Raw genomic sequence first — 25,197 nt, 5'->3', positions numbered from 1 at the left:
TTGAGGACACTGTCTTCCCTAGTGATTGTAACCACTGTGCTTACTTGGATAGATGGGCTACCGTATGCCTTGCTAAACTCTCCTCATGGGTGGCTGTGGGAAAACAGATGCAGGGATTGAAAGTTATTATTCCTTCTGGAGACTAAATTAAACCTGAACCCTGTTGTTTCATGGCTGGCTAGTGGCAAGGGGGTTGGTGGAAGGGCAAGAAAATAACCTGATAATCTTAACCTTCTAGTACTACAACTAAATGCACCCATCAATGCACTCTCATGTGTTTTAACTCTGAAGGGGGTACTGCTGTTGCTTTAGTAATCTCTGAATTACTGTTTGAGCCACACACTAGCTCAGCTTGTGGGAAGGAATAATACTTTGATACTTGTCCCTGTCAGGAGGAGATGTTGCTTCATCTTAGTTTGCCTATCTAGAGCTGGCTAATTGGGAGGGGGAAAAAAAAAGAAAAAAAAGAAAAAAGAAAGAATTATCTCATGGTTTTAGTATGGCTCTTACAGTCCATAAGGAAATACATTCTCATCCATTCTTCTGTCTTGGCTGTCCCATGTTGCTTTTGCTGTAGGTCTTTATAAAATAGTATCTCTCCTGAGTTACTAGAAATATTTATTTGCTTAGCTGGCTTTTAACTCAATGCATCAGTCAAGATAAAGAGACTGAACTTTCTTAACGTTAGCAAATTTGGTGATTCTTACTCTTGTCAGCCAGTCTTGCACAGGAGTTTTATGTGGGTAGATTCATGTGCCATTTGTACTGTTCAGAGTACTCATTACTTTAATAGATAGTTTATTTAATAAGTACTCCCTGAACTAGGTGGGGCTTGGTTTCTGCTTACTTGCCCTACTGGGAAACTGCTAAGAAGTATTTAATGATTGGTAGCTACAGTCCTACTTGGGGGAGTCTGAGACAGTCTAATCCAACAGGAAAATTGCTGCAGGAATACTAAGGCAACTTCCTGGGCTTGCTTTATAACAGACTTACTGTCAAGCATAGTCCTCCAGAGAAACAGATCAATATCAAGTGTTTATACTGAAGTTGGTTGTGTTCTTCTATATTCATTATTTGATCATGAAGAGGAGAATGGGGCTTTTCAGCCTCATCAAATCTTTGTATTTGACTGAGGAAGCTTAAAAAAAAGAATCTTTTTTTTCCTCCTCATTATCCTTTGAATTCTTATAATGATGCAAATAGCCAGTGAATAACTGTACTGAAAAAGGAAACAGTAGCAGAGCTATCAAATGTCCGGGTAGTGTTAATACAGCAAGATGCATGTGCTGGTTCTGAAAATGAGGGAATATATAAGCAGGCTTGTATTGGGTGCGAAGTCTATACAGCTATGCCAACCAGAGGGGAAGGGTCTTTCAAGGGCTGGCCTCTGCTGTCAGATCTGAGCAAAATCCTTTAAACAGATCCACTGGAGTGCTCTCTGAAAGATTAGTAATCAGCCCATAATCTCCTAATTCTTGCTTTAAAGATATTTGCATTCAAATGGATGGAAACAGGAGCTGGCCAACTATTGCAACAGGCTTCTCTTCTTAGAGGATTAAGACCTGTTAATTCTTGTCCATATTGCTTCAGAAGTGTTTTTTCACAAATGGAAAACTCTAAGAGGAAGAGGAATTTACAAGGTGTTTCTCTGATGCTTAAATTTCAAGGGAGAAGGGAAAGAATACTAACTGATTAAAGTCAGCTGGAGAGCTTTGAGATGCCCTTAGTCTTTCAGACCTGGCTGTAACTATACTGACTTAAATGGGACTATTCCCTATGACAGCACCTCAAAGTCCAGGCAAGATTTGGTCACGGTTCTGACATTCAAAGGACCTATATTCAGACTTCTGTAGTACTTTTTCTGTCTCAGCTATGTGGATCAGGAGTCATACAGTTGAGATAACTGTGATATTTTAGTGTGTACCTTTGTTCTGACCAGAGAATGATCACTGATAGATACAACCTTAACTTTTCCACAAGAGTATAACTGAACTGAGTGACTGGGTGGGGAGGAAAGAGAATGCAACAATATAACTGAAACCAGTCAAGAGCTAATCGTAACTAGATTGTATCCACCTAAACCTTGGCCTTGAACTACTGAACATCTGGACCCAACCTCTGACTCAATTGCAGTTATGTCTCCCACACAGTAATTACCAGTGACTACAAACACCTTGGTGTGATTTCCCCAGCCTAACTCTAAAAGCACTGGTGCTACAGTCCTTTAGCTGTTTCTGCAAGAAGCTTACTTTTTCTTCTGTGTAGCTAGAAGTGGCGTAACTACTTGGATGAGTGGATCCTACAGAACGGTACAGGTGGTTCCCATCTGCAGGGACCACGTTTCCAGAATTTGGAGACCTTATGTATTACACCTATCTAACCCATATACTATGTCACACAGTGGAACACATCTGTTGTAGAATAACACTGGCTTAAAACCTATTTTTGAAATGGAGGTAGAGTGTAATGGTATAATTAACATGAATTTTAGCTACAGCTGTGTGGGCAGTATTAGCACACATGACTGAGACTGTGCCCTTAGTCAAACTGAAGGCGTGTATGGGCCTGTCGACTGCATTCACAGCATAAGAGTGTTTCATATGTTTCAGATCTGTCCTGGAGAAGTATATTAACAAATCTTAAGTACTTCCCAGCAAATTGCTAATGAAGAAACTTACTCTACTGCAATATAAATATGGAAGAACAGTGAGTCTGCTACACCTTTCCTGAGAAAACTGCAGTCTTGAAGTACAGATAAACATGTTCAAGTTATGTTCCCCTCCACCCTTTACTTAGCTAGGCTGGATAAAAATAGCAGGGGAGCTATGGCACTACAGTCCAGAATAAATTCTTAGTCTGTAAGAACATTTAAGTTACTAGCCTACAATGAAAGCCTGTACTTCTGTCTCTTCTTAGACCCAAAGACCTTGCTTATTTCTAGGCTGTAATTCTACATCTTGCAGAGAGCTCTTAGACTGTATTTTCTTCCTGGTTAGCTCAATCTGTTCAGTTCAGTCCCTTTCTCTCCCCCTCGCAGCGGGAAAGAAAAAAATCTGGAAAAAACAGGCCTATTTCAGCTGTCGCTAGTTCTAATCAAAGCTAATACATCAAAACTATGCATTTCTTAATACGGGCTGTGACAGAGAAGTAACCTTTAGGCAGTGGAGGTGGGCATCACGCTATCTATTGCTGATTAGTAGAACTTGACCTCAGCAGGCAGAATAGGGAAAAGTGGAAAATGCTAGCAGTAGATTTTTAGAAAAGAGCATTACCATACTCTGCTGACCTACCTCCATCCTTCAGGATAAGGCAGAGTAAAGAAATTTAATAGTGCTTCTCTTAGCTGACTGTTTTGCAGACTTACTCCTCAAACTCAAGTCAGCCTGGTGATGAAACAGCTCTTCCACAGCACTTGGTCAGGGAGCGCTGGGGAACTGCAGATGTCAGTTTCTACGGGGCTTCAGACAGCGGCTACTTGGAGCAGACCGTGTGGACTCCTCTGGAGGCCTGCCTGAGGAAACGGTGCTGCTTCCCCAGCTGACCAACGGTGCTAACTAGAAAAGCCCACTCAGGTAAGGTCTGAGGCAAATAATGAAGCACAACCCCTCCTTCCCTTTCTCTGCGGCCATGAAAAGACGCACCGCGGAGCCCAGTGACAGCAAGGCCTAGGCCACTGAAAACACCCTGCGTCTTGCTGGGCTCTACAGCAAGTTACCGAGCAGGGCTGTAGTCCCTGACCGAGTAACGCCGCTCCAGCGGTACGGATCACGCGTGACGAGTTCAGTTCGGCTAATGGTGCTTCGGCCGGGCACCGCCATTTGGGCCACAGGAGCTGGCGCCATTTGGCGAGCTCCGCCAGCGGGCCGCGAGGGCAGCGGAGCCGGGCCGAGCCGAGCTGCCCGCAGCGCTGCGGCGCCCCGGCCCCGGGCGGCCACTGCTGCGCGGAGCTGCCCCTCGGGGCCAGACAGGCGCAGTCAGAGAAAAAGTGCAACTTCCTCGAGCAGGCGGGTCCCGCGACGGCTCTGCGGCAACGCCTCGCTCGGAGCAAAGGCGGCAGCGACCCTGCCGGCAACCGGGCGGCCCCGGCCCCCGCCAGCGCGGCCGGCCGCTCGCAACAGGCGGCCCCGGCGGCTCCTGCTGCGGCGACACGCGGCCTCGGGCTCGGCCCTCGGCTCGTGCTTAGCGGGAGCCGGCATTTCCGAGCCTCTCCGAGCCACGGCCGCCCTCCCGGCGCGCCAGTGCGAGGCTTCTACTACCGCGGCCCGGCCCGGCCCGGCCCGACGAGACCCCCCGCCCCTCCCAGCTGTTGGCGCGGCCCCGCCCGCCACCCGCCGGGCTCGTGACGGCGCGGGGAGGAGGAGAGGCGGGCGGCGCGGCGGGAGCCCGGGCGGCGTGGGGAAGACAGGGCGCGACCGGGCGGGGCGGGGCCTGACATGCAAATGAGGGGGGCGCGGCCTCCGGAGTTGTGCGGCGGCCCCGGGGGGCGGGGGGCCCGGCGGCGGCGGCGGCGAGAGCAGAACAGAGTACCGCACCGCACCGCACCTCACCGCAGCGCACGGCGTGAGGCGGGCGCCGCCGGGCCGTTGGGGCGGGGGAGTGGCGCGGGACGCGGCGCGGCGGCCGCAGGCATCCCGGCACGGCGGCGAGTGGAGCAGGAACATGGCGAGCGTAGGAAACGGCACGGAGGAGAGCGGCGGCGGCGAGGAGGTAGCGGGCGGCGAGCGGGCTGGCGGGTGCGGGGCCGGGCCGGGTCGGGTCGGGTCGCCCCTACTTGCGTGGTGGGGCAGGGCACGGCAGGGCGGGGGGGGACGGTGGCGGCCCGGCCGGCCCGACCCGGCCCCGCTCCGCTCCGCGGCGCCGCATCCCGCCGCCCACCTGCCCCGGCGCCTTCCGCCGCGCTCGCCGCTTCTTCCAGGGCCGGCGCCGCCGAGGCGGCCGTTGGGCCGTTGTCAGGGCGGCGGGCGACGCGGCCGCCGGGGGCAGCGGCCCCGCAGCGGGCAGCCCCTGCCCGCCGTCTTCCCCTTCCCGCGCTCTCCTCCATTTTATTGATTTATGTTTCCTCGGTTTTTCGGCCGGCCGCGAGGCCGAGCGGCTCCCCCTCGGCGGGGGCCGGGGCCGGGGCCGGGGCCGGGGCGGGGGCCCCGCGCCGCGCCGCGCCGCGCCTGGGGCTCGTCGCCCCGCGGCGCCCGGCCGCGGAAGGCGCTTCTGCCCTGGCGGGAGGTCGTTTCCGAGGAGGAGACCCCTCTGCCGCGGGCCCTGCGGGGTCGCCAGCTCGCAGATCAGGCGGTTCTTGCAGCTGGGAACTTTAACGAGATGGAATAATAGTTGATTTAAAACTTACTAGGCTCTGCAGACGATCGCCTTCCTGTTGTTTTGGTCAAAGATCCTTAACCATCCAAATGTAAATGCCCAAACTCTGTGCGTGGGGAAACTGAGTGCCTTAGAACTGCCGTCTGAGCTTTCCTGCTTTGCATGCGGTCCAGAAAAATGCGACAGCAGGAGTGTGGATAGTACCTCTCAGAAAGTTAGTGGTAGTGGAGGAATCTCCTAGACAAGCTTTAGAGAACTTACTGCAAAACTGAGGAAGCCATAAATGCAGAGTACGTTTAAAAGCAAGTAGCTCACAGCCTGGAATGCACGTGCAGTAATAGTGATTTGACTTCTGACTGTATGCTCTAATATCATTGATTTTAGCATTGGTTACAGTCAGCAACTCGTTCAGAAAGATTCCTGAAGCATGGCTTGGCCCAAACTTTGCTGAAGAGAAACGTATGAATCATGTTATTGCATAATAGCAATAGAGGAGCGTGTGTATGTGTTTTTAACTTTGTTGAGGTGAATTTTAAAAACAGGGCAATGCCCCGTTTATGAGGTGAGGTAGTATTTCATGTAACACAGCCACTGACAAACATATATATAGAACTTACTGTGCTGTGGGGTTCTGCTGAATGCTCATGTTTTGTATTTGGCAGTTTCAGGAGTGGATCTTGGGACAGACCACAAAAGGCAGCTTGTTCTTCTTGCTCTTGGTTGACAGAGGAGGATCTTCTGAAAGACTTCTCTTCTGAAACAACATTTTGTCAAATACTACAGATATTAGTCTGTATTGCAAAGTGTGCAGTAAAACTTGCTACTTCCTAAGATTATAGTGTACAGGCATATTGTGAAGAGGATGTGAAGTGCTTAAAACGTCATTGTATACTTGAGTGAATCACTGCAAAATCTTGGAATGCCAAGCGCAGGCAGTGGTCTTTGAGAAACTTAAGATTTGTTGCCAATGTAAGGAGCAGTATCAGTGAGAACAAGTTTTTTGTCAAATCTTGCTGCTTTCAGTAGGCAAGTAGTGGAAATTTACAGTTGCCAGGGTAGGGAGTTAGCAACTTAGCTGCAGCCCATCTGCCCTGTCTAAATTATAGGAAGAATATCCTTCACCCAGTTTGCTATTAAGTCTTAGTGCTTAATCTCATAGGGGAAAATAGTGGGCCAGATCTGCTTCCCAGTAAATTCACTCTGTGCTGCCCTGGTTTTTCAAAGTCTTAAAGACAGCTTAATTGTTAATTGGTTACTTGGGGATTCCCTATCCATTAAATAAAAAAATACGTTTGGCCTTGTGCATGTGAGGGTTGTGGCCAGACAAAAAGGATCATGATCAAGAAGTATCTAGTTGCTATAAAAATGTCTTGTTTGGCCACAGTCAGCTAGCCTAAGAATTACATCCAGAGCTGAAAGTGATTTGGTGCCCTCATTGTGGTTGTTAACTCCCAGGCTTATGTTAAGGACAACTTGGTCAGTTCAGTTAATTTGTTCTTTTGGCTTTAAACTAACCTATTAATGAAAATTGACGTAAAGAACATCTGATGTTGCCTGCTATAGTTTTGTAAACTGCTCTGACAGAGATGGATACTGTATAGGCTGGCTTTAAGTTTATCTTTAGAATAAATATCAAAATGAAACAGAAGTCTTCATGAGCGATATTTAAGTCAAAAACTGTTTAGTACTTTTAGGTATGTTATTTAGGTACTCAAGTTCTTTGTTCACTGCAACAATAGCTTACTGCACAGATGATCAAAGATCCTACTAGTGTGCTTGTTTTCACCAGTAACTTAATACAATAATGTACTTAATCTAAATTGAAGAACCTTGTAGCCATTCTCTCACTAATGTTTACTCTGAGGACTTCTCACTAGTTTTATTTGATAACTCTGGCCTGAAAAAGAGTATCAGTGAGGGAAAAAACTGTTGTAGCTGCACTCCCCCTGGAGATGTTGAGAACCTCGAACAAGCCACTGTGCACCTCTTTCACCTTAGAAAGTGAAGAATTTGAGAATATGGAGCTGGCAAGGGATACTGAATGCACTTCCTTTCATGAAGGATGATTATATTCATAAAACATCCTTATCTGATTTGGATGTTTATGTCTCTTTGAGAACTAGATCTTGCTCTGCTGAAGGACCTACAATTTGAACTCCTTTTGTCAGCTTACTTCAAGGACTTGTGTTTTGGCATATCTGTCTCATCGTTTTTTCCTGTTCTTGTTCTGGCCTCTCCAAGTTTCACAGCATATCTACATCTAAAACGAGGGGCAGATTCTTCCAACAGTGCAGATAAAAAAAGAACCAAGGGAAAACTAAGCATATATAATAATTCCTTCTTTAATAATTTAAAATTAGGCTGTTGTCCCTACTTCTGAAGAACAGCGTTCTTTATTTTAGATAAAATATGCCATGACTTTGACAGAAACTTGTAGTATATGCAGGTTGGTTGTACTTTTTTCCTAATGGCCACCTATTCAAGGTAAGGACACATATTCTAAGTTTATATTACCTATATTGTTCTTCGGTTAATTTCTATTCTTTACATACCTCCATTTCTTAGCTGGCTTCCTAAAGCTTCCTTCCTTCACCCTTTGGAGCCCCTTCGTTAACTGGCAAATTTGAAAGCAGGGTAGATGCAAAAAATAAAGCTTAAGTTTTTATTAGTTCCCTGGAGAGGAAAAGGAATCACGTCTAACATGTTCCCATTGAATTTATTTATTTAGTGTTACTTTGTCCTTATTAGAGTGAGGAAAGAGAGATACAGGGGATATGGAAAAAGATGGGGTTTCTGTGGTGATCAAATTACCAGTCAATGCAAACTGCAGTAAAGTCTCATGGTTCACCAGCATGCAGAACTTCTAAAAGTGATAAAGTCAAGTTGGTAAGCTGGAAGAAACATGATCAGAGCACATTTGATGGAGTAAATAATTTTCATGTAAAAACTTGTTTCTTCTGAACTGGTAGTATTAAATTTGAGGGAGCAGACATGACTGGACATGAGATGACTGAATACTGTGCTTATTTTGAAAGCTGAAGATTTATTCATCAATGAGAACACTAATGAAAATCTAAGACTGCCATGATTTGTGGAGCACCAGATACCTCTTTAGGAGGCAAAACTGACAGATAAAATTCTGGGATAGCAAAGTATCTATGAGGAGAGTTCATTTCAGTCTATCATAATTTGCCTTTAATTCAATTTTTTTGTTTGTTTGTTTGTTTAGTATGTATTACATCTGTAGACATGGAAAAGAAGTTAAGCAAAAGGAGCTTTTTTTTTTTTTTCTTAAGTTGTTCCCCCCCAACCCCCCGGTACTGCTGCTATTCTCTTGCGGAATGCAAAGATCTTTTAATAGAGTCTTTATCTGAACAGTGGAGGCTGCTGTCCTTACAGACAGAGCAGGCTTGGTAGTTGTAGCTAAAACCTGCCATCCGGAATATGAAAAGACAATTCTACTTCATTCATAAACTTAAAAAGGGAGAGATTGCTTACTCTACTTTTGATGGGTCTTTGTGAGGATTAAGACTTTGTGGAGGCACTGTTTGGTTGTGCAAATGTATGTGCTTCTGTTGTCGATATTTTGATGCAGGTATGGTTGGGTCAGCCTCTAGACTTGGTAGACTTATAGGAACTGCTAGAGATAAACCATATTGCTTGGATAAATGTTCTTTTGGGGGCTTCAAAGAGGCTGCATGGTGGAAATGTCCTACTTGCAAAAGAAATTGAAAGATAGGAGTTTTCCTGCTTCTTTGGCAGACCTTGCCAAGGTGTTTGGCATGTGTTACCTGGCAGTACAGACCAGGCTGACTTACCACAAGAGTAAGTGATAAGCAGATGCTATCTTATCCCATCTGTCTTATAAATCTCTTACAGCTCACCTAGCAGAAGAACTTCATAATAGCAAGGAGAATTTCAGATAAGTCATACTGCTTTCCTCTCCTTGTGCACCAGAACAGAAGGTTGAGAAAGAATCACAGTGGCTGGGTTCAAGCTGACAGGAGCAAAGCAGAACAGACCACATCTGTTGGGCGATGATTTTACACACAACGTATCTTCTGGGTTACTAGAAACAATAGTAAACTTGAGGGAGCAGAAGTGGTGGGGCACTGCTCTTGTTTTAAAAAAAGAGCAAAGTCCTTCAGATTTCTGAGTCAGTTCTCAGAGGTGCATAGATGCTGCTGTTGATGTGTGATATAGGTTCTAGTCACAACCAGGATTGTTTAAGAATATTGTGCAATAGGTGGCCAGATGTCTGTTACATGGCCTGAAACAGGTGAGGATTTGCATGTGGGTGCTGAGAACTTCCTGCTTCTCTCAAAGCTCTTTCAGATCCAAAAATATTCAGCTAAGTCAATAATAAGTAAATATTACAAACGTGTGTGTGTGTGTGTGTATATATATATATATGAGAGAATGTGACATGAAACTTGTTTCTTAGTTTTTTTTCTCAATAAACTGAATAAAAAAAGTGTGTGTGGGGGGGGGAACTGTAATAAACGTATGGTTTACTAGGGCCTTCCAGGCAAGAAAAGAATTTGGAAAAGTAATCCTATGAACTACATTGAGGGAAAAGAATTGTCTGTGTTTTGTTGTTTTGTTTTTTTTCCCCTGAGCACTTTGCATATAATTAATTATTATATCCTTGTGCTATATTAATTATTCTGTCCTTCTTTAAGAGAAGTTTGGGAACTAAACTTAGGAGACAAAGCAGTTTATGCTAAGTGTGTGACTTGGAGCAGAAGAATAGCAAACTTGGTCACACCAAGATTCATTAATTTAAGCATGGTATTAAATGATATCTAAACCTGTACCTTGTCCAGATGGTGAATCTTAGCATAAAAAAAACCATGTGCCACTCTGGAAAATCCAGTTAAACATATCTGCCTGTGTACTGTTAGATGACACCACTGAAGTAGCTGGCTCTGTTAAGCTGCGTTCTACTGAGCTTAAGCAAAGTCTCTTTAAAACCTTGGGAAAGAGAGATTCAGGAGCAGCTCAGTGTCTGTGTCTTTTAATGTAATTTGGATTAAAGAGCTATATATGGCTATAGCTCCTTCTATCAATGGAAAATATGGGGTTGATCATGGCTAGTCCCTTTTAAAAGATGGAGTGGTTAGTTTGACACTTTGCCAAACTGCACCTATTTCTGCTAAATATTGACTATTTTTATTGTGAATTGAACTCGGCATGAGTTCAAAGGACATTGCAAGTTGTGTACTTAAGTTTCAGAGGGAACGTATTTCTCAGTAAGTGAACACCAAAGGCAGGAGTGCCAAGGTCCAAGGCAAAAGACTATGGTGGGCTGCTTTGAAGTCCACTTTACTTATTTGAATGGTAACATTTTTATCTTCCTTTCAACTGATTCAGTAATATGTTTGGGATGAAAGTGCAAAGTAAATGCAGGTTGTTCTAGCTTTGTACTTTTTTAATGAATTGAAAACAAAAATGAACGGTTGTCTCAAAGTCACACAGATGAGACTCCAACTGTGAGGATTCTTCTCTAAGTAATGCCCTGTGCTTTTCTTTCTCTACATTTTAGAATTTCAGAGTGGAAGAGTTGTTTTAATTTCTAACTGCTTTGTGTCTCTGCTTTAGCTTTTATTCTGAGTTTGTGTGTATGGGTAGTCAGGAAGCAAGTGTGATCATCCTGTTTTCTATTAGAAGAGCCTTTTCATAGCCTTTTCTTTCAGTATTTTCCCAGATTCCATAATTAGGCTTCTTGCATCTTTTTGTAGCTTCAAGTAGTGATGAGCCAAGTGAAGAAGATGTTCATTTTGCTAAGAGAATTCCATGTGGACAGTAGTTATTGGAGAGACTGTATAACTCTGTATGATGCTTTGGTTTGGGGTTTTTATATTGAATCAACTACATGATTTAGCTTACAAGTGTATCACTGAAGGCAACTGCACTGGCACAACTGAAGAGGTGGTTAAAAAGAGCGCAGGGACAAGGATTAGAGGTTGGGGATTAGGAAGGAACTTCTGTAAGTGTTTTCTTTGAATGGTTTGAGAATAGCAACCCTGGGATGTAATGTAGGGTCAATTTTAGCTAGTATCTCTGCAAAAAACAGTCCTATTGGCCAATGGGAGCTGTGCAGTTTTCTTGAATTCCTACCAGTTTTTCTGTGCATGCATGTCGCTCCAGTGGAACAGACAAGGTAACTCACTGAGTTTAAAACTAACTTTTCCACGGTTGTTACTGCTAGTTTTTATTTTTATTTTTTAAACCAAGATCGCTTTACTGACGTGTCTTGCTTTGTGTTTGCAGGAGTGCTCTGCCATTACAAGAAAGGTGGAGCAGAATAAGGGGAAGCTGCGACTGCTTCTGGTAGCAAGCCAGGGTTCATGGTTTGCATTGTCAGTTGTCTCTGAAGCATGTTCATCCTGATCTTGACTGAAATCAAACACAAAGTTATACATAGCTTTGCTCTCTGCTGTAATGGCAGTAGCACAAATATACTGTGTGATGAAGGTAAACTTCATTTGAGTTTTGTGATACATATCCACATCACTGTGGATCGTACATCACTGTATTAGCTGGTCTCTTTAGATTATGTAAGTCCTGAAACTACTGAAAGGGAGCACTTAGATTTTAATGGTTGCAGAATTTCGAGTAAGTTCTCTCTTGCTCAGTTTGAATTTTCTCCATTTGGTTATTTGTGCTTGGTCTGAAAAAATAAATAAAAATCACATGCAAGACTTCAAAAAATCTTGTGACCTCCTCCCTCCCCAAACTAGTAAAAACTCTTGTCTTAGATATAACAGCTGTGGGCCTTAGCGAAAACAGATACAGATGCCTGCCATGGACGTAGATCAGATGTGGTATAAGTGGTTCACTGCAAACCTGAGATAGCCTATAGTTGTCTGGCTGATACCTTTTCTTCTACAGTTAAAAGACGTGCCCTGTGCCTTGTTTAAGGGTTTTGACTTTTTTGCTTTTATGTGGCCAGGTGCTGAAGGCGCAAAGTGGTATGCAGAAGTTCAGTGCTTTAGACTAGACAATGCAGTTGTGAGGGGTTTTCCTATTGCGTAGCACCAGTCACTGCAGCCAGTTCACCAGACACTTGCTACAATGTGAATTTGATGTAAAGGAGCCAATGGTTTGATTGCCCACAAGTATGCATTTATCCTTGCCACGGGGGCAGGGGGGAGGTTATTATTATTATTATTATTATCTCTGCAAACAGATTTATTGAAGATGGCTATACAGTGTAGTCATAACAAGTGAATTTTACTGCACCTTTGTTATTGCCCAAGTCTCGGTTTCTTACCACTCCAGCAGTTTCTTGTCAGAGGTTCTCTTAGCTCCTGAAGAGTAACCTTGAGAGGCATCCCAGCTCAAGGGGAGATTCACCGCCGTGCAGCCTGCTGCCATGCAGGAGATCTTGATGGGCTCTAGGCTGCAGCGCTATTTATGGGCACGGAGTTTGACTCATGGTCATACAATATTTGGTGTGGAGATGTACCCTTTTTTGCTGATCTCATGCTGTGTTGGGGGAAGTATACCCACTTTTTGCTGATCTCATGCCCATTTCTGGCCTCACCAGTTGCAACCAGTATCACCTAGTTCCTCCTGGCCAGCCCTGGGCATTGCCAATTATTTGCGGTTGGCAGAAGCCTGAGATAAGGGGGAGGGGTAGTCGCGCTCCACCACACTTTGGGCCCAAGATGGGTGGGGAGGGTAGTTGCGCTTCGCCACACTTCCACCCCGTGACCATAGTCAAACCTCCAATGCTTTCACAGAGCGGTGGTGCGGTCACCTCTTGCCTCTGTCTCATAAATATATACGGTGGTTATTTCCTCTCTTATAGGTTTACTCTCCGATGGAGCATCTTCCTCTGGTTTGGCCGGGGGAAGAGGCTGATTTGAGAGTGTGAGGACTCATTTCACCATTACCGATTTCATACCACTAATTACTACTATTACAACAATAATGGTTATCAAAACAGTGAATAATGGTTGGAGTAGGCTTGCAAGCCACCCCGAAAGTCAGAAACCTATCAGTCCAAATAGTTGATTTAGCCACAGTGAGTATATTCCACCCTGGATGCTTGCAGAGTTGGCTGCTACTTGCTGGATTCACGTAATTTGCAGGGAGAGTGGCTGGGAGATGTTGGGAATGTGCATGCAACAGTCTTTGCCGGAGATGTTCAACAAGGCACAGACTCCTCCCTCCTTCAACAGCATGAGGTCCAGGGTAGTTTTCAATGGTAGTGTCATGCGGGTGGTTGCATTGCCACACTCACTGAGGAGAGTTAGGTTGTTCGCTGTGGCGTTAGTCAGCATTTCTACCTGATCAGTCAGTTGCGCTAATTGCTCTTGGGTTTTGGCTGATGCAATTCCCCAGCCAAAATGTCCTTCTTGTCGCCAGAGCAAGCACTTCCGAGCCTTTTCTCCGTGTGATAGGTTTTACCATAGAGTTGACGTTTTAACTTGTCCCCGCTTCTGAGAGGAAGGGAGGCCTGGGTAATATGACTTAGGACAGAGCAGTGGGATAGCTAATGAGCGTTGTACCCCAACAAGCGTAACAGGGAGCAGAGTATATAGCGTGCGATCTGAGCATGCCCAAACCATTCCCTTTGGGGCTGGCACAGTTGCCCTTTCGCATTCAGCTACCAAGGTCCTTTTCCCATCTGTGGAATAAAAATCAGCTCTAAAGAGTTTCTCAGTGAAATTAGGTGCTGAGCTGTTGACACAGAGACAACCTTGCATTAGCATGTGCCATAAGGGGGGAAAGGTCATGAGCAGATGGAATGAGGCATTACAGGGCAACGGGAGTGTGCACTTCCATTCAGGATTTTTGGGAGGGGGTTGGCAAGAGTGTTTGGGTCCTCTCCAAGCATGCCACCATAATGATCCTCTTCCTCCCCACTGATATGATTTTGGGCAAAGGGAGAATTTAGTCTGTTTTCCTTCTCCTAGTGTTCACCGAGTTCCATCCAGACAGTACACTGGACACTCATGTCCCTTGACTTTGGGTCGTACCACCCACCATGGGGCAGGTTCTTCCAACCACTCCCATTTCAGTAAGTGGTCTTGACTCCATTGGTCAAGAGCACAAGGGAGCCCCCATGGGAGGGTAGTGCATGGCATGGTGGTCTTCCTTGCCCGTGCAGTACCATCTGGGTACACACTTTGGTCAGTGCACGTTTTACCTTTAAGGCCCGAAAGCATCAAGGGCCAGCTATAATTGCATCACGTGGGTCCCTGGCTTCCGATCGGAAGACAAATGACCCTTCTTTAGCTCAGGTATTATTTAACTCCTCCTCTAAATTTGGGAGGTAAAGATGGATGGGCAGCAGGTTCCCCTTGGTTGCTCCCAGGTTGTTTAAACAAGCTGTGATCAAGGAGATATTACTAAGGCAGCCAAAGAGTTGTATTTGTTTTAGGATTACATTAGATTCGAACCCTTCATTTTGTGGGGGTGCTCCCATACCATTAGTAACAAGTATGAGGATTATCATTCCTCCCACTATCCTTATCATTTGGAATGAATTCATTTTACACAGGATTCCCTCAGGATGAATTTGACCTTTTGGGGGGTAGTACTTCCTCAGTTAGGGGTTAGCAATCTGGGGAAATAATAAGCAGTACTACCAGTTTCAGTCCTGCCAATAGGATTCGTAGTTTCAGGCCTTGCTCACTGATCCTGTGAAAATAAGAATAGTATGTCTTGGCAAAATGAATCCAGACGGGTTACCCCTTAATGACCGGGATAATGACTCATCTTTAGTAAGCCAGAGACAATTTCTACTCCAGTTAGGATATATTTCCACCCTGTGGCTGTATGAGGCAGGGTTCCCACGTAATCAATTTGCCAGGTGGACAACAGGGGCTTCCCTGTTTTTAAGTGCAGCACTGGTTGGAGAGCTGCACTTCCTGCTTTCAATCTTAATCTACGTTGTGGATACTCAGTGATTATTTGTTCACAGATTTTTTGTGACAGTGGCCAACCTCGACTCTGGGCAGAGAAAAAGAGTGCTTCCTTGCCGGTGTGCCCTAGTCTCCCATGAAGCCACTCCCCTATCCTGTACCATTCCTTTTCTTTCTCCTCTTCAGGCTCCATCAATATAGTACCTATCCTTGCACGTTTGTCTACCTCTGTTCCATTTGGAGGGGAGGTCTGTTCCCTTAGCCCTTCCCTGACCCACCCTACCAATACAGGTCAGGATTTCACTATCCCCAGGATCTGCTGCCAGTCTTGAGTCCTCCATACAGGCACTCGATTTATTTTCCATTTAAGTGCCTCCCACTGTTTAATCCAAGTGGTGCACCCCATCCAGACTGCAAAGGAATCTACATACACTGTGTCTGCCCCCACAGTGAGTGCCAAAAGCAGGGCTCTCCTCCTGAGCACTGCCCTGTCCTCCTTCTGTTTTTCTTTTCCCTGTCACTATTTCCAGGGCCGCTGCTCAATAGTGCCACACGTCCTTAGTTGTCTTTGCTGAGGCATTGGTGAACCAAACACCTTTGGTGGGCGTATGTTCTTCTGATGGGGTGGCTTTGGTGATAGGAGAGGGTTTGAAAGGTTCGGCCAGTGCTAAGGGATTAGTGTTTGCAGGGACTTGGTGTTTAGTGTGTCTAATGGGTCCCTCAGAGATATTTGCCAGGTCTGCTAGGCTGCTGATGTAGGCATACCATTTCCTTACTGCGGGTTTCTGAGCTATCCCATCTGGGGGTGGGGCACCCTTGGTGATTGATTCTGTCAATCAGGTGGAATGGTCCTCATACTATTATATCTTGTTTGGTTCGAATTTTATCACCTTGCTTGAGCCCTCTTGCTAATGCCAACAGACCCTTTTCCCAGTCAGAATATTGGCTCTCAGTATCCTTAAAAGCTGTTGAGCTGAACAAAATAAGCCTCTTAGTTCCTGCAGGACCATTTTGGAGGAGACCACAGTAAGTAGCATGGTTTGAAAAGCCCCATTCTACTATTAGAAGATCTCCTTCATGTACTGGGCCTAGTGACTGATAAGTACTTAATTCCTGAATTAGAGTGCTTATGGCCTCCTGATGTTCTTCCTGGAATTCCCACAGAGTTCCTTTCCTCAGCAAGTTATATAAAGGCCTGGCTATCACTGAGAACCCTGGGATGTGCTTTCTCCAGCAGCCTAGAGTACCTAACAGCTGCTGCAGATCCTTCCAGTTTGTGGGGGCTGGGGTTTGCATCAGGCTCGCAAGGGTGGTCTCGGGTATCCTTGCATTGCCTGCCACCTACCATGTCCCTAAAAATTTCAGTTCTTGGGCCGGCCCTTGACACTTGTCGGATGGGACTTCAATGTTTGCTTGTTTAAGCCTTTCCCAGACCTGTTCAGCTGCTTCCCTCACAGGGTCAACATTACTTCCCCTTATTAATATGTCGTCTATATGTTGATAAAGGGTGACCTCTGGGGGTAAATCTATTCCTGCAAGCATCTCATGGAGGGCTGCGTGGGCAATGGTGGGTTAGTGTTTATAGCCCTGCGGTAGTCGGTTGAAGGTATACTGGACCCCTTCTCACGTAAATGCAAATTTTGGTTTACCTCTTCCCTTAGGGGAATCATAAAGAACATATCTTTAACATCTAATACAGCCATCCACGTGTGACTGGCTGCTTGCAATGTGGCAATGAGGACAGCAATATTTGGCACTGCTGAAGTCAGTGGTCCCATATTTGAGTTCAATTTTCAATAGTCGATAGTTATCCTCCAGCTGCCATCTGGCTTCTTAACTGGCCACACCAGGGAGTTATATGGGGAATGGATTTGGAAGATGATCCCTCTCTGTAACAAATCCTGTACTGTGTTGTGAACCCTCTCCTGGCTGCAGCCGATAGAGGGTATTGGGACACGTGAGTGACTTCAGAATCTGGCAGAGGAGGGGCAATCCTCATCAGTCTGATTCGAGCAGCCTTGCTCTCCTCCTCCCAAGGGAGACCTTTGGGGTCTCCCAAATGCCCAAGTACTACCATCTGGGAGTAACCACTGTCTGCCATTCAATACATCAAATCCCAAGACATTGTCCCCACTCTCGGTGACAGCAAGCTGGCACAGGGTTGCTCACTTCTCGTCGGGGAGGCGCAGATAAGCTCTTGCTACTAGGCACACCTTGCTTCCGCTGGTGTATCCGAATAGTCAGACTTGGCGCCTCCCCACAGTGACCCCTGACCTCTTTGCTGCCACCTTTGAGAGGGTGGACATCTGAGCCCCTGTGTCAATAAGAAATTTGGTTGGGATTTGATGAGTCCCTAACGGAAGGTAGATGTGGGGTCCTTCCACGGGGTCCCACTGGAAGGCGTCTATTCTCTGGACAGGGAGGCCCAATACCTGTCCGGGGCCCACCAGTTTTTTGCTTCTACAGCCTTTAGCTCCTCCTGGAGACAGAAGAAGGGGTTACTGATGTGCAGAGGTGCAGTGGGAGTAGTGCTCTTCTGTTTCCTTTCCCCTTTATCTAATCTTGTTTCCTGCCCTGCAGGGGCCACATGCCAAAAGGCGTCTATTAGATTAGCAATTTTCCCTGTCATCTGCTTGTGTAAAGCAGCTCTAGGTATACCTAACTGCAGCGCTGGCGAGTGCTGGGGCCCTCTGGGGGCTGGGGCTGGGATGGCTTTCTCCACAGGGGGATGGGGGGTGTTTGATCACTATTTGGATCAAACCAGGTGTCCCCATCCCAAGTTTCTGGATTGGTGAGCACTCAGCATATTTTGACAGGATCAAAAGTTCTAGGCTGCCTCGCCAGCATCACCTCAAACTTCTCTTCTACTGCCCTTCTTTTATCTTGTTCAATCTTCAATTGTTCATTGGTGCAATCATTTTTTATCTGCAGTAGCAGACATCGCTGGTTTTGGGCCTGCAGTTCATTCTGGAGGGTAGCTAGTTCTTTATCTCACCATTCCCTGTAAGCGTAAGCTGCCTCCAAACAAGTCCCCAGCATTTTTAGAATTACACCCTTATTTCGGCCATCCTTACTCTTACCCCTAGCTAAGTCTGGTTGCCTTCCCACGTCCCCCCAATCATACCAATGATTGTGAACCCATTTGGGTGAGAACTTGGGGTATTCCTCTGCTCCATGCTTCTGTAAGTAAGTTGCTATGAAGTCACTAGCCATCATCCTGCTGACTACGACAATTTTGTCGCAGGGGTGGGGGGTGAGGGGGATGGTTGTGTGTCATGCTGTCATGCTATGAAGGTTCGATAGCAACGACTGAGACAGTAATATAATAATAATAAAAAAGATGTTTATTTCCTCACACAAGTTCTTGGATTAGTAACATCCATTAAAATAATGCGATTACTAATTTAGGAAGGATAACACAAAACCATCAGTTACTAATTTAGAAAGGATAACCTGAAACCGTCGATTACTGCGTTATTAATTGGAAGCACTGCTTATCCCTACTTGAAAGCTTTCTTGTTCACTCTCCTAGCGAGAGGGCTCTCAACCTCGAGGAGTTACCTTAACCCAGCGTCCCAGGAAAAGGGGAGGGGGGGAATACTAACGGTCCAGCCGGAGAGGATGATCAGGTCACGTTCCCGTCCCTGCTCAAACTCTCCTAGCTGCCAAGTCTCTTTTTATACGGCTGGGGCTCTGGGCAAACACTGCTTTTGCTGACTTTTAGCAAGTTTCGCAATCACAGGACTGTCTGTTTGCCTGCTCGGGAGGACCCTGCTAGCGAGGCAAGACAACAGCACCTCCGTATTGTTTCTTCCCTCCCCGGGGGTCCGTGCAGATTCCAGGTGGCAGACTTCACTTCTGCAGTCTTGTTAATGCTGCCATTCCGCAGCCTTGCGCATATCAGTCCTTGCGCATATCGGTTGGTAGACTTCTTTAGTCCTGTTAAGTCCTCTGTTCAACAGCTTTGTGCACGTCAGCTCTTGTGCTCTCAGTTTTTCTGCATATCAATTGACAAACTTCAGTCCTGTTAACTCTTCACTCGCCCGTCATTGTGCTTCACCACACTTTGGGCCTGAGATGGGGGCAGGGGGGTAGTTGCGCTCCGCCACAATCCTACAGTAAAATGCATGCCTTGATTCAGTGCATCTGTGTAGTTTATGTAGTCTGTGTAGTTTATTCAGTGTCTTTTCAGGATCCTACAGCTTTTCTCTATTGCATGAGGAAATTGCGCACTATGCTTGGGAATAGATTGGATAAAGAACTAAAGTAGAAGGAACCTTGACTGAAAAAGGGGAGTCAAAGCCCCTTGGCACACTAGCAAAACTTATGGTAGATGCTAATAGGCTAACTCTTATTTTGTTAGTTTAATAAAATTTTAAGGTGCATGTTACTTGTGATATTTCTGGGTAAGTGTTATTCTCATAATTTAATAGGAGAATGTATTCAGTTTGCACTTGCCTTTTCAAGTAGCATAGAAAGAACTTTAGGTAACTGCCTGATTAAGTCAAGATATGACTACTTTATCTAACTTAATGTGACACCAGTTCTGAATGGGAAACTGTATTTTTGTGTTAGGCTGTTGTCTGTCTCGGGTTCTGCTGGAAAGGTGATGAGCTCTTCAGAAAACATGTTTAAATCAGTTAACTTTATGTTAGTAAGGATGTTAAGTTGCTGTGTCTTTAAGATCTTTTTCTACTCTAATGAAAAAATAGATCTTTTGTGTGTTTCTAGGAGAAATGGAAGGTGTCCCATCTCTTGAGTCTTGTAATGGGTAAATAAGTTGTGCTCAGGACAAAAGTCACTGCTTTAATTATGTATTACAGAAATTTCTAAGTGTAGTTAATGTTGGATTCTAAGCTCTGATGTTCTGCTATTGTGCACAGTAGTGCTGATGGATCAGAAGATGTCCACAGAGACTTTAAAGTTCAGTAATGAGAACAACATTATCACAAATAGGGCTGTGGGAATTACTGCTATTGCAGCAAGACCTTTTTTTAAAGGAAACAAGGCAGTTGAGAGAAAACACTTATATCGCTCACCACTTTAAAACAGAAGTTCCTAATAGTTGGGGGTGCTAAGTATGCAGCAAGTAGTCTTGCATTATATACAAATGAGTAGACTGCTACATAGTCTAGAGATTCATGAGGGGAACAGGGAGAGGTTAATACCTGAGATGCTTATCTTAATGTCACTTTCATACTTTTCTTTTTGTGGTTAGTCATGGGCAAAACTGACACTGAATCAACTTTATAATGAGGTGAACATGTTTGTTCTCCTACTTGGGGTCTTCTCTGGAAAGTATTCATATCAGCACTTCTAGACGTCTCTATAATGAGACTTACTTAGGATTGTTGATTACGTTGTAATTGGTGAGCATTCTGGAATGCTGTCAGAATATACCTCAAGGGGAAATATAATTGGTAAGGAGTGATACTTGTGTCTAGATAAGTCTCTAAATAGATGCACAGTGAACCTGTTTCATAATTAGAATTTTTCTTGTTAGCTTTAGAAATCTATGGAAGCAGTGCACATCTTTATTTGAAATTGCCTAATAAAGTTCAGCACAAGGCAATGTGCTCTTCCTCTCTTAGCTATTTATATTGTGCCCTTTTCCTTTATTAGGAATTAGTCTCCACTATATCTACTCCTTTCCTATCCCGAGTCAAGACTGATGGTCAATTTGTAGTTGCAGTTTAACTTGCACTATGCTTTCCTATTTTACCCATCCTGATAAGTGTGAGGGGTTTTTTGTTTTTAAAATTGGCATAGGTGTGTGTATTCTGTGTGTAGTCTTTATTTATTTATTTTGTCTTCAACATGATCCATTGCCTGACACATAGTCAGGAATGTTGCAAGGCAGGAGGAAGAGACTGGAATTGAAGTTTTGCCTCCTCATACTCTAATCTACCCAGCCTTAATATTAACCTCATTATGGAAATAGAAACCTTATCAAAGCTTGGAGACTGCTGTACACTGGTAAGAGATCTTTACTTTAGAAAGGCTTGAAATTTAGTAAGTGCATTTAAATCTCTCCCACAAATGCTTTTTTTGGCATAGTTACAAACAAACAAAATTCAAACAGTGACAAATATATTTTATGTCCAGGATTGACAGAACTGGAAGTTAACTCTTGTATGTAGAACATGCACTGTTATTAGTAATAAAGCTTTGATATGCTTTTCAAACTTCATTTAATGACAAACTGATGGACTAATATTCCTTTTGGTTATACCTTCAGAGATCACTATTTCCCTTTATGGTACAGGTAGTTGATGTTGTAGTTCAGATACCTCACATATTTTTCAGACGTTCTATGGGTTTCTCATGATATGAAACTAAAATTGTGGGTTATGTAAAAAGAAATGAATGAAGTCCTAGTCTTCAAACTTCTGGTTGTACCAAATACCAAGCAGTAGTAATAGAACCTGCCTCTTGAAATCATCTAGCAACACCACTCCCTTATGCTGATCACATAGTCTTTTTGGCAATGGATTGCAATATAGCTGTAACTTAAAAAGCTCTTATTTTGTTGGTTGGAGTAATCTGTGGATTTTTTTTTTTAAACAATAAAACAAACTGCTTTGTGAATGATATGAGGAAATCTGTGGAGTTATGACAATTCAGAATGCATTTAAACTCGATCTTTAGAAATCTGCTTGTACAACCTGCAAAATCTTGTGGCAGATAAGACACCAGTTGTCCTAGAAAAGTTATATTAGAAGAGTTCCAAAGTTTATAGTCATTATATCAAATATAATACCATCAAAGGCTGGTTGATACTAGCTGTTTTACTTAGTGAAACTGATGATGTTCCTTTCAACTTCTGAACATTGGAATTAAGAGAAAATGAATGGCTAATTTTTTGTGATGAAGGCCAGATAATTTGTAAAGATGGTCTCCTATTTTGGGTAAATCGTCTTACTGGTTCATGGCTTTCACAAAACCAAATAAGATATTTTTTGAAAGTTTTTTTAGAGAATCTTCTCAATTCCTCACACTGTTACATGTTGATTAAGCTATGTGTATCAAGAAGTTTGCATGTTCTACTTTCTTGGAAGGGGAGAAATATTCTTATTTCTCTTTCCTGACGCACAGATTTTGACTTGTAGCTTAACAAACTTTGAAATGGTCTTGATTTGTGATCCACTTCAGCATTAGATACTTGCACTTAATATTTTTAACGCTTTCTCAATGCTTTTTATTTTATCTCAAAGTTCTTCAGTACATTTTGTCTTCTAGCAACCTATTCACACAAATACTTGCTCTTGAATACTAGTTGGTTGTGTTTTTTGCTGTCTCTAATGTTGACCAGCTGGGAATTATAGTTCAATGTTGCAGCTAATCCCCACTTCCACTAAAAATTACATATTTGATTTTCTGGGGACACTTTTTTTTTTTCTTTGATTCTGACTAAACCTATTCTTGATGTCTAAGGATTTCAGATTTTTGAAAAGTTGGTTTAGTAGCAAATACTTCTACTTAATAGGTAACTAGTAAGCAAGTAGAGCAGGGCAAAAATAGGTCTTGTAGCATTAAATCATGAGACAGCAATGGAAAGTGTATTTTTGCTCAACATTAAATAACAGTTTTTGTCACACAGTTTACAGGTCATGGTAGCTGTATATCTAATGTGGAAGCAGGAAAAGGTAAAGATATTTATACATTTTCCTCACCCATCAAAGCAGTCTGTGTGAAACTTTGTTTTCTCTTCCCTTCCATTCTCTGCTTTTTCAGCTGATGAAGAATCATTTTTGGTCAGCAAACTGAAAATCTTGCAAGAGTGGAATAAATATCATGCTATGTTGGCTGTTGTTGCTTCAAATTTCACCGTAGTCATAGCTCATTTTGCCTGTCCTGCTGCAGCATGGTACCTAGGGCAGCTTAGATGAAACCTGGCTGATTCTGCTTCATCATCCTTATTAAAAGCACTGAAGTATGGGAACAAAGGTGGAAAGATCATATGAGACAGCTGAACAGATCTGCTGTCTTGAGAAGAGAAGAGTCAGGATTCTCAGTCTCCAAAATGAGCACAGATATGCTGTAATCTGGTGACTGTCAGACCCTTGTCTGTTCAACTTGCTAACCTGGCATGCATCTCCTAACTATGTTTTTCTTTCCTCTTCACGTTAGCTTTTATGTTATTTAGTGAGCTTTGTTCACTTGAGTCCAAGGGGGCATCTTAACTGCTTAGGCACTAGGATTACATCTCTTCATTTCTGTTAGCAGCAAACCACCTCATGTTCCTTTGTCTAGTCTAAGCTGAAGTCTCTGTATAAGTTAGCCAGTTATGGACTATTAAGCTTAATGAGGGAAGGAGAATGGGAGCATTTTACTAGCTGTGAAATTTTAACTTTGCCAGTATTAGTGAGACTGGACATCTGGATTGTAGTCATAGGCAGACCTGCTGCTTTTAAATTGCTTATGCTTTGATTCACTGGATACAGGTAAGTTAGAAAGTAAATGCTTGATCTGTCTCTGATGCTGTAGCTACACTTCACTTTCAGTTAGTGTCTTCCCCTTTGCTTATGTCTCTGTGAAACTTCTAGTCATGTCTTTACCTCCTCCAATGCAGGGGGAAAAAAAAAAAAGACCTTGGTAGTCTACTTGGAAACTGATCTGAGATGTTTACTGAGCATTTTTGTTGCCAGTCCAGAAGCCTGGAAGTAGGAAAGTTTCACCAGTGCTGTCTTTCAACAGCAGTATCTCATCCATGCTAGAAGTGTCTTGGAAAACTTTGGTACACCTAGTACTTACTGATCACATATCAGAAGAATTAGGTCTGGAAAAATGTAAACAGGGTTTTATCAACTACATAGACACAACGAATGGCATACTGGCGTTCCTTTTGGCTGATAGGGTTTTATGTAGCTTCTAGAATGTGCTTGAATGGTGGAACTGAACTTTCTGTAAAAATCTTGACTAGCTTGGTACAAAGTTCTTGCAAGACTCAGAGGCACATCTGATTTGAGAAGCATTAACCTGATTGAATAATAGTCTGACTGAATAATCTTTCTTATTGTTAGAGAGGACAAGCTTACAGTTGTCCCCTCTTCAATAGCGTCTGTCTTCAGAAGCAAAATGGCTTTGTGCTGTCTCTACCTTTTCAGTCTCCTCAGTCTCCTTCGCATTCTTCTCCAGTTGCTTTTCCTAAGGTATGACAAAGCGGACGTATCCAGCTGATGTGCATCTAACTGTTTGTATTTGTCTGTCGCTTTGGAGTTGCTTGGCGTTCAGTTCTGTCCAACAAAAACTATTAATAGCGAGATAACATAATCTCTGCAGAGATTTTCAACTAGGAGTATAATTCAATGCATTTCTGTTGGAGTAGCAACTCCAGATTGAATAAGGGAATTTTTGGTGTGATTCACAAACAAAATTGTGCCTAAATGACATTCCTTTGTGAACTTTCTTATCTTGGTGGGATGTGTGTGTGAGAGAGAGGGTAGCTAACTGCTTTAAAAACAAACAACCCCCCTTATGCTACTATCCTATTCCTCTGCTTCTTAGAAGTACTCTTCATGCAAAAGCAATTGCAGGCCAAACTAACAAATCTAGGTCAAACACCTAGCAGGTGCCACCTGACATTCAGCCAACTTTAACTGAATATATACTCTTGCTTTTTTGTGTGAAATGTTGCACATAAATGTGAAGGTGGATAGTTGTTGACAGCAGCCACTTTTGAATGAAACTTTTTTTTATCCTTGCTGCATGTGTAACTGAATCTGCTTATTTTCACTTTTTCAGTCATAAAGGAGAGGGATTGTTTTAAACAGCACAGACTTAACCAGTTGCATTCATATCAAAGCAGATTGAGGACAGCATACTAAAGTATGAATCTCTTATGTCCGATCCAAATAGTTTCAGAAAGCCCTTGATGTTGTTGCTTTTTTCAGTTATTGGTCATTCTAGATTCTGCACTAGTTTATAAAAAGAAAAAAAAAAGGCTTGTATGCTGTTCCACAATTGTCCAGCTTATATGTACTTAAGTGCAAATTATGAGTAGTCCAGT

At 43.8% G+C, this 25,197-nt stretch overlaps 1 protein-coding gene across 2 annotated transcripts in view; it reads left to right on the top strand.

Moving 5' to 3' along the window:
* Positions 1–4,578: 4,578 nt before the first annotated feature.
* Positions 4,579–25,197, top strand: part of TTC39B (tetratricopeptide repeat domain 39B) — an 81,840-nt gene continuing 61,221 nt past the window's right edge. For both annotated transcript variants that reach the window (XM_067316104.1, XM_067316102.1), the window contains exon 1: positions 4,579–4,707. In XM_067316104.1, the coding sequence (XP_067172205.1) occupies positions 4,660–4,707 (48 nt within the window). In that variant the 5' untranslated portion in view covers positions 4,579–4,659. The remainder of the gene's footprint in view (positions 4,708–25,197) is intronic.

Source organism: Apteryx mantelli, chromosome Z (genome assembly GCF_036417845.1).
Source record: "Apteryx mantelli isolate bAptMan1 chromosome Z, bAptMan1.hap1, whole genome shotgun sequence".
Taxonomy (NCBI): domain Eukaryota; kingdom Metazoa; phylum Chordata; class Aves; order Apterygiformes; family Apterygidae; genus Apteryx; species Apteryx mantelli.
This window is presented reverse-complemented; position numbering and strand designations above follow the sequence as displayed.